The sequence below is a fragment of the Leuciscus leuciscus genome (genome assembly GCF_965113295.1).
Source record: "Leuciscus leuciscus genome assembly, chromosome: 8".
NCBI classification, from domain to species: domain Eukaryota; kingdom Metazoa; phylum Chordata; class Actinopteri; order Cypriniformes; family Leuciscidae; genus Leuciscus; species Leuciscus leuciscus.
This window is the reverse complement of record NC_138732.1, coordinates 42,485,914-42,504,021: the sequence shown is the minus strand read 5'-3', so window position 1 is coordinate 42,504,021 and position 18,108 is coordinate 42,485,914. Positions and strand designations below refer to the sequence as shown.

Here is an 18,108-nt window from a genome sequence, read left to right as displayed (position 1 = left end):
AAAAAAAATCTAAAAAAAAAATCATACTTTATGATGTTAGTTTCATTAAATAAAAAAATTAAATAAAAAACTTCATTCAAGGAAATTTCTCTGGCATTTATTTATTTTTGCTGTAGCCTATGGAAAACGTACCGAACCGAACCGTACCGAACCGTGACACAAGTGTATCATATCGAACCGAACCGTGAATTTTGTGAACCGTTACACCCCTAATATACTGTATATATATTTTTTTTTTATATCAATGAAATTAATGAACTATATTTTAGTTCGATAATGTTTTTTATTTAATATTTTGCATTTTTAGGGGATTTTATGGAGCTACATTATATTTATGCTGTATTTACTATTTATAATACATTTATTCACTTTTTGGTAAATCTTGAATGCTTCAGAGCTCAGACTTCAGTTTGATCTCTTTTCAAAGACGACACTTGCTGAAGTGAAAAAAAGTTTTTAAAAGAATTACGTAAAAAAAGTTACAGAATTTTACGTTTATTGTTATGAAAAACGCACAAAAATACTTTTTTCAATTTTTATATGAAATGTATATTTTCATAAACATGTTTTACTCTAAAACAGTGAGAAAATAAAAGCCATAAATCTAAACCAGTGGTGCTCCAGATGTGCGGCTGATATGTCAGTGAATGAGCTTTCAGTGAGAGTGTGTTCGGCTGCAGTACCAAACGCTTCCACTAGAGGAAACTCCTCTCATTCATTTACAATGCGCTCGTTTCTGACCGCGAGGAGCACCAGTGTTTCTTTCAGGACCATTTAACCTGTTCTAGTCATGTGCATGATTTTTGTGTGTTCACACAGCAAGTGCCAAAACCTTTACCAAGTTTTGGAACATTCCGATGAAGAAAAAAAATGTTAACACTTTACAATAAGCTTCATTAGTTAAATGTATTGCTCATGGTTAGTTCATGTTAGTTAATACATTGTTACTTTATTTGTTAATCTTTGTTAATTTCACAGTGCATTAAATAATGTTAACAAATTTCAATGAGGTATAAGTAAATGTTGAAATTAACAAAGATTAATAAATGCTGTTTAAGTGCAGTTCATGCTAACTAAAGTAGTTAGCTAATGAACCTTATTGTAAAGTGTTTCCAAAAAAACATTTAATGCAAACTTTTTCAGTCAAAAATGTCCGAAGAGCACCAGATTGGCCAGTGGTTTGACTCACCTTGGGCACGAGGTACTGCTGGTCGGTGCTCACGAGTGTGTAGGCCTCGGCTCGGCCCAGCTCGCTCTGAGGGAAGTGAGCGTTCATCTCGTCCCCGTCGAAGTCAGCGTTGTAGGCCTTGCAGTTGGAGTAGTGCAGACGGAGCACCTTCTCCCCGGGCAGGATCCGAGCGCAGTGGGCCTGGATGGACGGCCGGTGGAGGGTGGGCTGGCGGTTCAACAGGAGCACATCCCCGTTCCTGATGTGACGGTTCACCTGACAGAGACATTCCTCATTAGATCCTCAAATAACATGAAACGCTCAACTATCGAATTGAGAGCTTGCAAATTGAATTGGAGATCTGAATCGATACCCAGCCCTAGTGGTGAGGTTGCAAATTGCACCCAACAGAAGTTATGGTGGCCGACAGGAAGTGATGTCGTCGTCTGAGACGGCAGAGAGTAGCCAGTTCAGCGATGAGGTTTCTTTACAAAGATTAAGAAATTATGTTTACTTAATTATTCAGTAAAATGATGTTATTGCGAATATTATTGTCACCTGCTCATCATTGTGTCAGTGTTTTATTCGCTGGCTTTAGCTGTAGCTTCTTTACACGAAGAACAACACAGTGACGAAACACGTTTGTCCGCTCAGGGCCACCGTAGAAACATGGTGACGCATTTCAATGTAAGGGTACCCGGCTGATTTAATGGTCATGAATGAATATCATCAAATAAATATCAGTGATTTTACAATGCGTCTCACGTATCCAGCTACTATACTGTCATATAAAGCCTGTCCCGATAGCAGCGTGTGTTAGTCAGGCTAGCGGACTCACGATCTTCATGGGCATCTTGTGCTGGCCGGTGGAGGGGGTCATCAGCTGCTTGGCCACGGCCTCTCTCTGGGTCGCGCTGGAGCTGCTGAGGATGGTGCGTGACCCGTCTTCATTGATCACCATGGAGGCCCCGGGGTGCACATCGGGCCCGTTCAGCACCGCCTGACGCAGATCCTTCACGTTCCAGGGCGTCACCGGCTGCGGGTACGTCAGCTTCGTAGCAAACACCTAGAGGAACCGTATGGTAAACAGTTGTGAGATTTGGCACACAGATAGAGGACCGTCTGAACACTAACCATAGCAATTTTCGAGTCTCTAACTCAATCCCTCTAGCGCCACCAACTGGCCAAATTTGCACTCACGGCTCAAGACGATTCGATTGCTCACTATGATGTAATTTTCCGTCCCACAATTTTTCCGCCCTACTTTTTCCGAACGTCTCCTAGAATATTCGTCTGGTTTTCATAAAAATCAAACTAGATCATCTTCAGATCATGGCAACAACAAAAACCCTCAAATAATGAATTGAAAATGAACAAAATGAAATCTCGAAAACGTTTAACAGTATTCAGACCAAACTTGGTGTGTGTTGTGACAACCATGACCTGAGAATACCTGCACAGTCTTGGCACAGTGCCACCTAGTGGTCAGGAGATATGAAAAACTGACGTTTTTGTTTACAGGGTATCTGCACAATTTTTTTAAAGTAAAATGTAAGGCTTTTTAAGACCTTTTTAAGACCTGAAGAAATCAAAATTACTACCGTACATTAGGGGTGCGCAATATTGACAAAAATATGTCTAGATATTTTCAAAGTTTTGTTGATAATAATTAGATGATATTTTACTGATTGTGTTTTTGTACTGGTAGCCTGGCTGGTTTAGGCCTGTTGTTGACAGCAAACCCACGATATTCATATTTTCTATATTCTATGCAGTGGTCAGTTCACAGTAGTGACCGAAATTAACATTTTTATTAAGGGGCAATATTTGCCACCTTAAATTGATTTCCAGGGGCAGTTTCACCTATATATGGACATTGTTTCTAAACGTATTCAGAGGTATGCATCACCTTTTATGTCAAATTCTAACATTCAAATTAAATTATATTAGAATAACACAGTACCAATGTCAAAATAAATCATTAAATTAAAATCCATCCTTGCAGTGCAGAGGTGACACAGAAGCGGCATCAAAACTGGCATTAGCCTACTATATTTACACTTCATTTACAATTGCATAAATAAAGCTATTCAATATTTAAATATGAAATGATTTATAATTTTAACGTTTTAATTAAAGGATAGGCTAGCCTGGGAAAACCCAGACTACTTCCGGCGAATTTTAATTCTGTCTCCAGGATAGTCTGGAGAAGAGCCCATTCAAACTAATTTCTGTGCCGCCGAAATCGCGGCACCAATCAGAAACGTTTGGGGAGGGATTTACATGATGACGACAGCGCAGCGACGCTGAAGGAGATTTCATTACAAAGATGGATGCCGCCGTGGAACATCACTCATTCGAATCATAGACAGTATATAAACGAATCAGTTATCGCGTCTGTTTTGAGCGATTTAAACTTACCGTTTTCGTTAAAACCGGAGCAAAGAACAACACTCGAAGCATACGTCACCTCCTTCATCGATCTGATTGGTTTTATGACTATCCAATTGCGACCAGAGGAATTTGAGCTACGTCGGTTGGTGACTCCCCTTTGGAAATGATTTGTCTACATAGCTTCCCCAGACCCTATACTCAGTTTCAACTGAAAAGGGTCTGGTTTTAACCAGGCTAAGGATAGGATACTTTAAATATGAAACTAAAACCACCAGTAGGTGGCAGCAAGTCACTGTCTTAATAAGCAAATTGTTGGAGTCAACCGATTTGTTCAAACGGCTGATTCATTCAGAAAAACAAGTGATTGTTCATTGAATCGTTAAAATGATTCGTTCAAAACGCGGATTTCAGTAAAAAGATAAAAATCATCTGTTGGACCACGGCTTCATTATGAAATTCTCATCGGTGATATAAAGTGAAAATTGACAATATTGTGTCCAAAAAGTAACTCACAATGTTAACTTTGTTAATTTAACTGTTGTATAAAATAAATAGCACATTTGCAATTGTGCACAGGAAAACGGCACTCTTGCTCATGTGATATTCTAATATAACAACATAATATGATATAAATATAAGACAAAAACTCATTTGGGCACATCTATAACTGCACTGACACATCACGCAGTGAAAGCAAGCATGAGAGAAACGCGATGTCAGCTCACACTCGCAGTGCCTCGTACATAGTTAAAACAATGATTACAATATCATCATAGTTCATAGACAATATCGCACACTCCTAAGCACATAAAGAATGAACTTACAATTGAACTGACATTTACTCGTTTTCTTCTCTCCTCTGGCGTGCAGGAGACAGACGTAGGCTAATATGCTGCCGTAAGTGACGCGAATTGTCACGTGAACAAGCAAATCCACAAGATAGAATTAAAAAAATAATACGTAGGCCTACGCTAATTAGATAGTTTTAATTTCGAAAGCATTTAGATAAGTCTAAGTCAAAGTGTCATCTAAAATTTAAGACCTTTCATAAGTAAAAATAAGTCATTTAAAAAAAAAAAAGTGTATTTTTAAGACTTTTTATGGCCTTAAATTTAAAAAAATCTAATTTAAGACCTTTTAAGACTTTTTAAGGATCCGCGGGGTTTAGTACTTGCCAGTTTGGGCAAAAATCACAAATCTCTTTAGACAGATGCTTGCAGAGTAGGGCTGCACGATCTGGGGAAAATGTCATATTGAGATTATTGAGGTCAATAATGCGACTGCGATATAATAAACAAATGGTTCATGAGTCAACTTGCTTAGTTCTCAAGGAAAATGCACACACAGATTAGTGATAATGGTGAAATATGTATTTCTAAACTCAGTGTTTTCAAATTAAAATAATATTTTTTACAAAATTAAATAATGACATCTTTGCATTACTGCAAACCTGTTATTGTCCCAATAGTACAACAGTATAAAATAAATAGGAACATTTGTATGCTCATGAAAATAAGATGTTTTGAACATTCTGTCCAGACAAACTTGAGTTTTGTCCCAAATGACACACTATGCACTCAACCGTGCAATGCATGATTTTATAAGATTATTTAGTCATTCATCATCGGAGTCTGATGCTCCGCCCCCTCCTCTATGTAATTAAAGCTGAGTCAGTCGATTGCATGAAGTGTCCAACATTCCACACTTAATTAAGTCAAGTCAAGTCAAGTCAAGTCAAGTTTATTTGTATAGCGCTTTTCACAATACAGATTGTATCAAAGCAGCTTCACAGTATTAAATTAAAATAATACAACAAAGTTTGTTTCAAGAGGAATTTATTGATTGATAAAATAAAATAAAATATCCCCAAAATATCCCCAACTGAGCAAGCCAAAGGCAACAGTGGCAAGGAACCGAAAAACTCCAAGTGACCTAATGGTGTCCTAAAACTCCATCAGGTGACCTTATGGAGAAAAAAAAAAAAACCTTGGGAGAACCCAGGCTCAGTCAGGGGCCAGTTCTCCTCTGGCATTTATGAGCTAGAGGCCGGATTGTAGTTTGAACTGTAGGATTATATGAATGCCTGGCTGAAGAGATGCGACTTTAATCTAGTTTTAAACTGGGAGAGCGAGTCTGAGCAACGAACAGTATCAGGAAGACTATTCCAGAGTTTTGGAGCCAAATGTGAAAATGCTCTCCCTCCTTTGGTGGTTCTGGATATCCTAGGTATGACCAAAAGCCTTGAATTTAGTGATCTTAAAGAGCGCGATGGATTATAGGGCGATAGAAGATCCGTTAAATAGACTGGAGCTAAGCCGTTTAGGGCTTTATAAGTCAGTAGCAATACCTTGTAATTAATACGGAACTTTATAGGTAACCAATGCAGTGATGATAAAATCGGTGTTATATGATCATATTTTCTTGATCTCGTAAGAACTCTAGCGGCGGCATTTTGGACTAACTGTAGTTTGTTTATTGAGGATGCAGGACAACCAGCTAATAAAGCATTACAGTAATCCAGTCTCGAGGTCATGAATGCATGAACTAACTTTTCTGCATCAGAAACTGATAGCATATTACGTAGCTTAGCAATGTTTCTAAGGTGGAAAAAGGCTGTTTTTGTAACATATGAAATATGATTTTCAAAAGACAGGTTGCAATCGAGTATAACACCCAGGTCTTTTACTGTAGCGGATAAAGTAACAGGACATCCTATGATGTTAAAGTTGTATTGTGTGAGGTTTTGTGGGCGGTTTTTTTAACCGATAAGTATTACCTCTGTCTTGTCTGGATTTAATAAAAGAAAATTACGCGTCATCCAATCTTTTATATCTTTAACACACTCTGTCAATTTGGAAAATTTAGCGTTTTCATCCGGCCGTGATGAAATATATATTTGAGTGTCATCAGCATAACAATGGAAACTAATTCCATGTTTCCTTATAATATTTCCAAGTGGCATCATATATATGGAAAATAACAGAGGGCCTAATACAGATCCCTGCGGCACTCCATAGTTTACTGGAGTTATGATAGATTTTTCTCCATTTAAATAGACAAAATGGTAGCGGTCAGATAGGTATGATTTGAACCAGCTTAATGCTTGTCCTTGAACACCAGTATAATTTTGTAGTCGTTCTAAGAGTAATGTATGATCTATAGTATCGAACGCAGCACTAAGATCAAGTAAAACTAGTATTGAGATACAGCCTTGGTCAGAAGCTAAAAGTAAATCATTTGTGATTTTAACGAGCGCAGTTTCAGTGCTATGATGCCAGACTGAAACTTTTCATAGATATCATTTTGTTGCAAGAAAGAGCCCAGTTGAGCGGACACCACTTTTTCTAATATTTTAGACATAAATGGAAGATTTGAAATGGGTCTATAATTTGCTAGATTATTATGATCTAATTGTGGTTTCTTAATGAGTGGTTTTATAACTGCCAGTTTAAATGTTCTTGGAACATGACCTAAAGATAAAGACGAGTTAATAATATTGAGGAGAGGCTCTTCCACTACAGGTAACACTTCTTTCAGTAGTTTAGTTGGTATAGGATCTAATAAACATGTTGTTGTTTTAGATGAAGTGATAAGTTTATTTAACTCTTTTTGTTCTATAGTTGTAAAGCACTGTAATTGTTCTTGCGGGGTGATAATTGAAGCTGAATTATAAGGCGCGATTGAAGATTGAACGTTTACAATTGTGGTTCTGATGCTTTCTATTTTCTCAGTGAAGAAGTTCATGAAATCATTACTACTGAACTGTAACGGGATATTTTGTTCGGGTGACGTCTGTTTATTTGTTAGTTTAGCCACGGTGTTAAATAAAAACCTTGTATTGTTTTGGTTGTTTTCTATTAGTTTGCGGAGGTGCTCAGCCCTGGCCGCTTTTAGGGCCTTTTTATAACGTGACATACTGTCTTTCCACGCGATTCTAATGACCTCTAAATTAGTTTGTTTCCATTTACGCTCTAAAATACGTGTTTCTCTCTTTAAAACATGCGTAGTATTGTTATACCATGGTGCTTTATTTTTCTCTCTGACCTTTTTTAATTTAATAGGTGCAACCACATCCAATGTTCTAGAGAGAATGGTGCTCATAGTGCTAGTTAGTTCTTCTAGTTCATCTGTTTGTTTGGGTTCAGGCAGCAGCTGAGACAGATTAGATAAGCAATTTGAGAAATTATCTATGGTGGATGGAAGGATTGTTCTGCCTGGTTGATAACGCGACGCCGCATGACATATTACAGCAGTACGTAATATGCAAGTTACCATGTAGTGATCAGTGACTTCATCACTTTGTGGAATGATATCTATATCGGTTGGATCGGTTCCATGTGATATAATTAAATCGAGTGTATGATTAAGACGATGTGTTGGTCCGGTGACGTTTTGCTTGACCCCAAATGAATTTAATACATCTGTAAACGCAGCTCCTAACGCATCATTTGGATTATCTACGTGTATGTTAAAATCTCCAACAATTAGTGCTTTATCGACATTGACTAATAGGTCTGAGAGAAAATCTGCAAACTCTTTTAGGAAATCAGCGTAAGGCCCTGGCGGTCTATATACGGTAGCCAAGGCTAGAGATAATAGGGATGTTTTTCTAACATCTAAGAGCGTAACATTTAGTACAAGTACTTCAAATGAAATAAACTTATAACCCGTTTTCTGAGTAACATTTACAAAATCTTTATAAATGGTTGCAACACCTCCGCCACGACCAATCAGACGGGGCTCATGCTTATAACAGTATCCAGGAGGAGTAGACTCATTAATACCGAAATAATCATTTGGTTTAAGCCAGGTTTCAGTAAGGCAAAGTACATCGAAGCTATTATCTGTGACTATTTCATTTACAATAACAGCCTTAGGTGTGAGTGATCTAATGTTTAGAAGACCTAGCTTTAGAAATAGTTTTTGTTTACCAATAGCAACATTTTCTGTTTTAATAACAATCAGATTTTTCCTAGATCCTGCATTAGATTTATTATTTGATCTCACTAAACGAGGAATAGACACGGTTTCTATGCAATGTTCTACACTAGTATTTATATCAGTTGAATTGGTGCAGCAGAGACTATGATTTGGACTTTTGGTTACTAGTCAAAGGGTATTTAACATTTTGGAGATGTTATCTGACAGAAGAGCCGCTCCGAATCTGCTTGGGTGTAAGCCATCAGCACGGAAAAGCCTAGGACGCTCCCAAAACAGATTCCAATTATTTACAAAGAGCAGTTTCTGCTCATTGCACCATGACATTAACCATTCATTTAGCGCAAATAATCTGCTGAATTTTTCATGCCCTAGTCGGTACGTGGGAAGCGGTCCTGACACAATGATCGTTGTTTCAGGCGATGTGCTGCGTACCGTATCGATTAGATTCCTGAAGTCTTTCTTCAGAATCTCCGTCTGGCGCAGCCTGATGTCGTTCACTCCCGCGTGCAGGACCACAGTTCCGACGCACTCGTCACCGTTCAGGATCTCGGGAACGCGAGCAGCGATATCAGAAACACGAGCACCAGGAAAGCAGTGACTTTGCACCTTACTTTTACCTAACGTAGCGTGTACGTGCCGAACGATGGAATCGCCGATGATCACAGCATCGTGTTCTGTTTCGCGTAGAGGGGAGAAGCGGTTTTGTGTGGATAACTCGAAAACCGGGAGGGTCGGAGAAAGTCTTGGTCTAACCTGACTCGCGTCTTCCGCTGCGGAATCACCCAGGCTTCGTGGTGGCGTGTTGGAGCCGGAGTGAACGAGACCATGGTTTAGTGGTAGGGGTGTAAAGTAGACGCACGATAGGCCAAAAAAAAAAAAAAAAAAAAAATGTATGACTAATTAACCGGGCATTTAAAGCGCTCTTTTCATTGTGAACACACTTCACACAGTATTCATACTACAAAACATGTCGTGTAACAGTGCATAAAGGCCCGTACACAACGGGACGAATTTCGCGCGCGATATTCGCCGACGTTTAACGCCTCGTGACTAAACAAAGGGCGCCAATGTGAGTGTGCACACCGACGCGAAAAACGCCACGCGTAAAAGCGTAATTTTTTTTTTAACGCCTCGGGTTCGTTTTTTGGGTTTGACGCGCCGTGTCAAAAACTATCCGACCAATGAGATTGCCGCTTTTGCTCACGTGTCTGGAGCTTCTGAAGTTACAGTAAAACACAGCTTGGGGGCGCTCAAACACAAAACGGTCTTGCCGAGCACACATACGTAACAGCGAAGAAGATATACGCTAAGTAGCGTCTACACTGCCCATAGACAGACACTGCCGGGAAGAAATGACGAGGAAGATGCAAGGCAAGATGAATGTAGAGCTGATGGTCTCGTTGGTGTCGGAATAAAGAACTATATGACAAACGCGACAGCGACTACAAAAATCTTGTTAAAAGAGAACTGTTATGGAGTGGTATTGCAGAGTATAGACTGTTATGGAGTGGTATTGCAGAGTATAGACTGTTATGGAGTGGTATTGTATTTCTGTTTTTCATTAAGCGCCATCTAATGTCAGGGAATAAATTTGCATGTTCACTCGGCTCATCGTCAGCGAAAAACGCTTGGGTGTGAACATAAAAAACGCGTTGAAAAACGCTGGCGAATAACGCGCGCCGATATTCGTCCCGGTGTGTACGGGCCTTAAGGATGCGTATTGGGACACACTTTTGGTGTGTGTCATTGCCACCCAAAACTGACCACACCAAATAAAAAATTTTGGTCAAAAACAATTGACACTGAAAGTGATTGTCCATTTTGCTTAAAATCGTCTCCAAAAGCATTTTATTAATTTTTGCAGTTGGTCTGACTTTTGCTCGTTATTTTGTCTCTGTGGTGCTAAGTCCTTTAATTGCTGCTTACAGCTATATTTATTTTATTTAGTAATGTCCTGATTAAGCAGTTTCACATTACAGCTGTTTACATATACACAAACCAGTTACCCTTGAATTGGATGACTGAGGTAAACTGTACTTGTTTTGTCTTCTGAGAAGCATGTAAATGTCTTATATAGCTTTATTTCTCTATTAGGTAAGTAGTTGTTCTATAGGCAGAATCACATACAGTCAGCCTGACCACCCAGAGTGGGTTTACTTTGCGATAATGACCAGCTGTCCACACATTATCCCTTACATATCATACAAAAACTGGTAAAAATCTGGAAACTCACCATTGGTATTCCAATCTCATTGGTTTCGATGTACATATCAGGACAAATGACAGAGCGTGCAGCGAAATCCACTCGCTTTCCCATCATGTGCTTCCTGAACAAGCCCTCTTTCTTCTCCAAGAGCTGAGGGACACATCCAGAAGAAACAAACATTATTGCACACCTTTTGATTTCATGATGGATTCTGGGCTGTACTTCACAGATAGCCTTGAGCAGGAACACTAGGAGCGGTCACACACTGACCTGACGGACGCCTGGGAACTTCTCAGTCATGAGCTTGTCCATGTCGCTGTCGAACACGATGTTGACGTGACTCTGCAAGCGGATCCAGGAGCTGTAGAGCTTGTCTGTGAGAGTCACTCCAGGAATACCCACTAAGAAGGACTGATCGATCTCGCTGCTCTCTGTGGCTTCATCACCCTGAACAAAACACACATTCGTTGTCATTTGATTCAAACGATTCAAGTTCACTGTATTATGAATTTTTAAGGCCAGACAAGTAATTTGTTGAGGTCAATTTGTAAAGAAGGACTACACGCCTGCACACACGTATATTCAAAATACCTCAAAATTCACTGAAAATTACTTAAAATAAATTTAAATGATTTATGAAGCATTTCTTCAAAATTCACATGATATTCAGAATTTTACCCTGTTGATCAAAGAACATCATTGATCATCACATGATGGGCATTTTGGCATAATTGTGTGTGTATCTGGCAGTTCAAGCACAATACGCCGCTAAAGTGAGCTACATTCAGGATTGTATGCTGTCTGAGAGAGGCGTCTTTCTGTGCGGCACTTCCGGTGTGTGTGTGTGTGTGTGTGTGTCAGTCAGCGCGAGCAACACATTGAGAACTTTTTCATGGCTTATTGTGCTTAAAGTCCCCCTGTGGTCAATAATTGTATACCTTAACACTCATCTTTGATCACCAAAATGACATATTTAAAAACGTATTCCTTGAAAAACAATTATTCATGCCTTAAAATATCTTCAATGTAACTCGACACCCTTGCCTCATTTAGTATGCATGGTTCTATGAATATGCAAATAAGCACCCACCTCCACTCACTCATGACAACATGGTTTGTCTTAAAGCATATTAAAAACACCACATAGACATATTAACAACATTAAAAGCTGGATTTCCACCACAGGGGGACTTCAATAACTCTAACATCAAGCACATTCCTCTTCATAATCTCATTCATGCATGTTTTTTGTTTGTTGTAAAAACGGAAGTTTGCCCAAATATCTGCTTTCAAGAAGTTGTTTATGAACATCAAATGCAAGTGTGATGCATCATAAAAAAGACTATATTAAATTCCACAGCAGGAATGCTTGATGAAAATTTCCACATACCTAAAGAAAGATTCATGCAATACACTAAATTGCTATAATTCACCATGAAAGTCATAAATTAAGTGCATTAATCACTTGTTAACAGAAGTTCTTCTCACCTCATTCATCTCTCCGTTGGTTTTCTCAGCAGCGATTAGTGCGAGCAATTTCTGAATGGTGTAATTATCCTTGATCACGTACTGCAGGTTTACAGTCTGTCCGTTGGTGAACATCTGGTCTCCCAATCGATTAACAGGCCTGAACCTATCAAATGCCACACACACACACACAATCAGCCAGCTAAAGATCTCTCTGTGAGAAGAAGAAACTCTATGATCATCTTATACAGGACATAAACTGACTTGCATGGAGGAACCACCAGCACATCCAGGAAGAAAGCATCCGGGTTGAAGTCTGTCCCCGAGTCGCTCATGTTAAACCCTGATAACAGATGCTTCAGGAAGAAACCTGGAGAAGTCGTAATGATCCGTCTCAGAAAACATGCTTTATTTGCATTACGAATCCTAGAGAGAAAGCTCAGCCAGTCTTACCGTCGTTCTCCCAGAGTTTGAAGATATGCTCTCGCGCCACACTGGGAGTCAGGAACCCACGCTTGGTCAGCTGGTGATCCTCTGGAAGCGAACGCAAACACACGGACACTCACAACACACACTGAATCACGTCTACACACAAGATCTCTGAGAGGATTACTGTACTGTACTGGTCTGGGTCACATTTCCCATATATATTTCCCAGACTTCCCTATTGATATTTCAGATTCTATCTAACACAGGGTTCCCACACCTCAGTTAACTTCACATTCAAGGACCTTTCAAGGACTTTCCAGGTCCAATACCCACAAATTCAAGGACTTAAAGGGATGATTTCGGAGTAATTTCAAACTAGGGTCCTTTGCACCCTGACCTCGAGCCCAAAAATTTTTTTCCCATCTAATATGTGAACACAATGAAAAATTACTTTTTAACCTGGCTTTATCCAATACTCAGATTTCGTTTTTTTTTTTATATGCAAATTAGCGCATATTTAATTAGATAGTGCCTAATTTGCATATTTAAACATTAAATTACAGAAAACTTGTAATACATTTTTTCTCATCTTAATGTAGGTAATCAGCTGGGAAAGTTTCATGGTGATATGTGCTAGTTAAAAATATTACCCTATTCACCTTTAGTGTCTCGCCTTAAAGGAATAGTTCATTTACAAATGAAAATGTTGTCATCATTTACTCACTCTCAAGTTGTTTCAAACCTGTATGAATTTCTTTCTTCTGCTGAACACAAAGGAATATATTTTGAAGAATGTCAGTAACCAAACAGTTTTTGGACCCCATTGACTTCCATAGTATTTTTTTTCCTACTATGGAAGTCAATGGGGTCCAAAAACTGTTTGGTTACCGACATTCTTCAAAATATCTTCTATTGAGTTTTACAAAAACAAAATAAATTCATACAGGTTTGAAACAACTTGAGAGTGAGTAAATGATGACAGAATTTTCATTTGTAAGTGAACTATTCCTTTAATGGCTTCAAAATAACTGGTAAGATATAGTGAACGAGTTTAGCACCCTGACAGATGCTCTGACAGATACTGTTGCTGACTGACAGACTCACGCTGTTGAATGTGTTTGAGATGTGGTGCTTTCCTCAGTGCTTAACTTATATTTCACAGGGATATTCTCCATCTTTAAATGTTAGAAAGTCAAACAAATATGTCCATTTCACTGTCAGGAGAGGATGAGCTTCTGCAAGAGAATCTCCACTAAAACTCAAGCTTCCGTGAACGAGCGCCAACAGACAAACAGTAGTGCAATAACTCTGACTAAAATATACATATTGCTGAAATATTTGTTGTTGGAGACAATAAATGTGTAATTTTAAACCTACAAGCATATTTTTATGAAAGTGACCATTATAACGGGGTAATAAAATTCAGGCTAATATAATTTTGTTCTTCTGTTTTTATTTTCATTTTTAGTTTAGCCTTAAAACACAATATATATTTTTGTTTTTAGATTGTAATTTTACAATGTTAGACTGTAATGTGATTTTAACCACCTTTTTGCATCATACTATACTATGTCAAGTCACTATATTTGTTTCCGTTTCCTTCAATATCAACATTGTTTGTAGGATATCACTGGCCTGGATGTGAAATAAAAAAATATTTTAAATAAAAAGGCCTACAGATTTTCTTTATCCAAATAGAAAAACGTAGAAAGTACAGAGATATATATCGCATATCGCCATTTAACCAAACAATACAGAGATATGAACAGCCCTACCATACACCTGTGAGTTTTGCAAAGGGCTTTTACAGGCTTTTTTGTTTATTATAGTTTTATTATAATTAGCTACTCCCAAAAAACTGGTCACTAAATGATCACAAACTTTCAGCTCAAAACGCCATAAAAAACAAGGGAAAAACCAATATATTCCCAAACTTTCTTCCATACTAATCCAGACCTGGACATTACTAACATCTGATCCACACTGCATAATGTTCTGATGGCTGATTTCAGAAAGAGCGCATACAAATACGATCTGAACTCACCGGCCTGTAGTGAGATGGATGAGATGATGAGTTTGCTGTTGTGTTCTTGACGCACGGTCACTCTGATACTGAAAGACACACACACACACACACACACTTTCTCACAGCAGCTCTCACACAAAGCGTAGAGGGTATGCTTCACTTTAAAAATAAGAGAAAACAGGAAAAAGTTGAGCTCCTCACTTGCAATTCGGACATTTCCTTGCGGACATGTGTGTTCTCCAGAAACTTTGGATGAGACTGATCTTCTTCTCACAGACATGTCTGATCTGAAGGCAGAACAGATGTATGAGATGCAAATATAAGCTGCACAGAGACAACACTAGAGAAGAGGTGAGTTTGGGACTCACAGGAGCAGTGTGATGCTTGTCTGGCCTGGCTTTCAGGATGGGGTTAATAAACGCATCTAGAGTTTCTTGGATTTCTCCTGGGGTCGGCTGAGCATTGACCTCCAGCAACTAACAGAGGGAGACAAAAGCACAACATGTGAGCACTTGGGTCTCAGAAATAGGGTTGCGTATCGTTTCAATTTTAATTTTATGCTTATCGAAGGTAAAAAACAACAACCATTAGATATCATTCACATTTAGTCTTATAGCAAAACATTTAATTGTATCTGAATATCATGAACAACTCTACAGGATAAAGAACACTTACAAGAGGAGCGTTTACCTGTGGTTTAAACACACCACAGAAAAACAACTAGACTAACTAATATACACTTCAAGCATTATTAAAGACAAGCAAACACTCAGTCATTAAAAAAGAACAAATAATAAATTAGCAATCGCAACAAATAGACACAACTGAACAAATATACGACTGAGATAAACAGTGTTTTCAGATGTTCAGGTCTTCAGGTTCAGAAACTAATCAAATGTAAAATAACACTGCACTTTATTAATAAAATATACATTAGAAATATAGTTACAAAAGTAATTCAGTGAAGAACGAGTGCATTTTCTCTGTCTTTTGTTTGATTAGTGTTATTATAGAGACGCCGCAGGAATATTAGTGCTGTCACTTTAAGAGCTGCACTGACACACACGCCTGAAGAAAACAGTGGAAGAGTCTCGCGCTTTAATGGTTTAAAGTCATATTGAAATGCTCACAAAGGAATCGATAAGAGGAATTTAAATTTAAATTTTATAACAAGTATCCGATTCCTGACCTCAAGTATTTGATTCCAGAATTGGAATCAATTTTCGACTCCCAACCGTAGTCATGAATAAGCTGACGAGGAGAGCTTTGAGCGTGTCTGACCTGATTGAGCACTTGCTCGAGCTCGTACGCCTCGTTCAGTGCTCCCACATCCAGGAGCTTCAGCTGGCCCAGCAGCAGATGCAGAGCCGACCGCGGACACAGGATGAAGTGGCACTGGAGGCACGAGCCCCGGATGAGCATGAACAGATTCTGTAAAGAGAGGGAGATTAGGGCTGGAGGATACACTTTAGACATGCTAACTACAGGTTACTACATGTCAACTCACTCTCAGTAGAGTATTAGACGACTGTGAGGTTAGGGTTGAGGTAAGTTGACACACACACTGTTGATCAAACGTTAGGGATCGGTAAGATATATAAAATAATTCTCTTCTGCTCACCAAGGATGTATTTTTAAAAAACACATATAAGTGAATATATAGTAGAGTGTAATTTATTCCTGTGATCAAAGCTGAATTTTCAGCATCATTACTCCAGTCTTCAGTGTCACATGATCCTTCACAAATCATTCTTTCCTGATCAATTTAATGCGTCCTTGATGAATAAAAGTATTGATTGCTTTTATTTATTTCCCCCAAAATAATTCTTACTGACCCCAAACTCTTGAACGGTCGTGTTTAATGTTACAAAAGCTTTACATTTCAGATAAATGCTGTTCTGTTGAACTTTCTATTCATCAAACAGAATCCTGAAAAAAACCTCTACATTTCAACATTGATAATAATCATAAATGTTTCTTGATCATCAGATCATCATATTATACTGATTTCTGAAGGATCATGTGACACTGAAGACTGGAGTAATGATGCTGAAAATTCAGCTTTGATCACAGGAATAAATTACACTTTATTAGATATTCACATTGAAAAAAGATGATTTACATTAGAATAATATTTCACAATATTAATGTTATTTTTGTATTTTTAATCAAATAAATGCAGCCCTGGTGAGCAGAAGAGACTTCTTTTAAAAATTAACAATATTTCCGATCCCAAACTTTATATGGCAGTGTAGGTGCAAATGTACGTAGTCAGTAAAGTTAACCATTGAAATAAAGTGTTATCCAAAACTATTCAATCAGACAGGATCATGATCTCATCACAATTCAGTTGTTTTGTTTTTAAAGGGACAGTTCACCCAAAAATGTCAATTCTGTCATTATTTTCTCACACTCGTGTCGTTCCAAACTCATCAGACTTTGACTAATCTTTGAAACACAAATGAAGATCTTTTAATCAAATCTCAGAGATTTCAGTCCCTCCACTGAAAGTCTGTTCACCCAAAATGTTCATTAAACGATTGTAAAATAAATACATATTTAGAGAACGCGGTTTGAAAACGTAATATTTAGAAAATCAGACTTCTGAAGAGACTCGAACACTTTATATGATGAACAGAAATAATTTAGGCTTTTATTCACATAGAAACATTATTAATTAAATCTGTTCATCATATAAAGTGATTGAGTTTCTACAGAAGTCTTATTTTCTAAATATTACGCTTTCAACCCACGTTCACGCAACAACCTCTGGTCTCATGAACGTGCGTTGGAGATTAATATTTTGTAAATAAACTGGTAAATTGTTTTTTTTGTTTGTGCAAACAAAGCACTAATGTCGTTTCATAAAATTGAGATTAAACCACTGGAGTCGCATGGATTACTTTAATGTAGGGGTGTAACAATCATGTCACAGTATATCACAATACAAAAATGCAACAATATGTTTGTGTGAAAAAATTTCAGTATCGCGATATGTATCGAATTGTGACATGAGGGTCTCGTTACACCCCTACTTTAATGACGTCTTTACTACCTTTCTGAGCCTTGAAAGAGGTAGTTGCGTAGACTGTCAATGGAGGGATAAAAATCTCTCAGATTTCATCAAGAAGAACTTCATTCAAGGGTTTGGAACGACATGAGGGCGAGTAATTAATGGCAGAATCATCATATTTGTGTGAACTGTCTAACCCGTGAGAGCAGAGCTTACGGTGAAGAAGAGCGGGTTGTAGACGGGCAGCGGCAGCTCCACGAGGCCCAGGTGTCCCGGACAGCTGTCGTAGTCCTGCATGCAGGTGGAGCAGATCTCCTTACTGTCAGCGGGACCCAGAGCCAGATCATACAGCCCGTTCGGGGCCGCGTTACCCACACCGTCCAGCAGCTCCGGGTTAGTGACCGTCTTCACACTCAGCCTCCTGAGACACACACACAGACAGACAGACAGACAGACAGACAGAC

At 38.5% G+C, this 18,108-nt stretch overlaps 1 protein-coding gene across 1 annotated transcript in view; it reads right to left on the bottom strand.

Annotated features, from left to right (window-relative positions):
* The window catches only part of polr1a (RNA polymerase I subunit A), a 46,646-nt gene that overhangs the window by 26,619 nt on the left and 1,919 nt on the right, over positions 1-18,108 (bottom strand). The window contains exons 2-13 of the mRNA XM_082178073.1: positions 17,861-18,065; positions 15,913-16,062; positions 15,000-15,107; positions 14,833-14,918; positions 14,650-14,717; positions 12,630-12,710; positions 12,441-12,546; positions 12,198-12,342; positions 10,980-11,156; positions 10,737-10,859; positions 2,007-2,234; positions 1,190-1,444 (exon numbers count right to left, since the gene is read on the bottom strand). Of these exons, the coding sequence (XP_082034199.1) occupies positions 1,190-1,444; positions 2,007-2,234; positions 10,737-10,859; positions 10,980-11,156; positions 12,198-12,342; positions 12,441-12,546; positions 12,630-12,710; positions 14,650-14,717; positions 14,833-14,918; positions 15,000-15,107; positions 15,913-16,062; positions 17,861-18,065 (1,732 nt within the window). The remainder of the gene's footprint in view (positions 1-1,189; positions 1,445-2,006; positions 2,235-10,736; positions 10,860-10,979; positions 11,157-12,197; positions 12,343-12,440; positions 12,547-12,629; positions 12,711-14,649; positions 14,718-14,832; positions 14,919-14,999; positions 15,108-15,912; positions 16,063-17,860; positions 18,066-18,108) is intronic.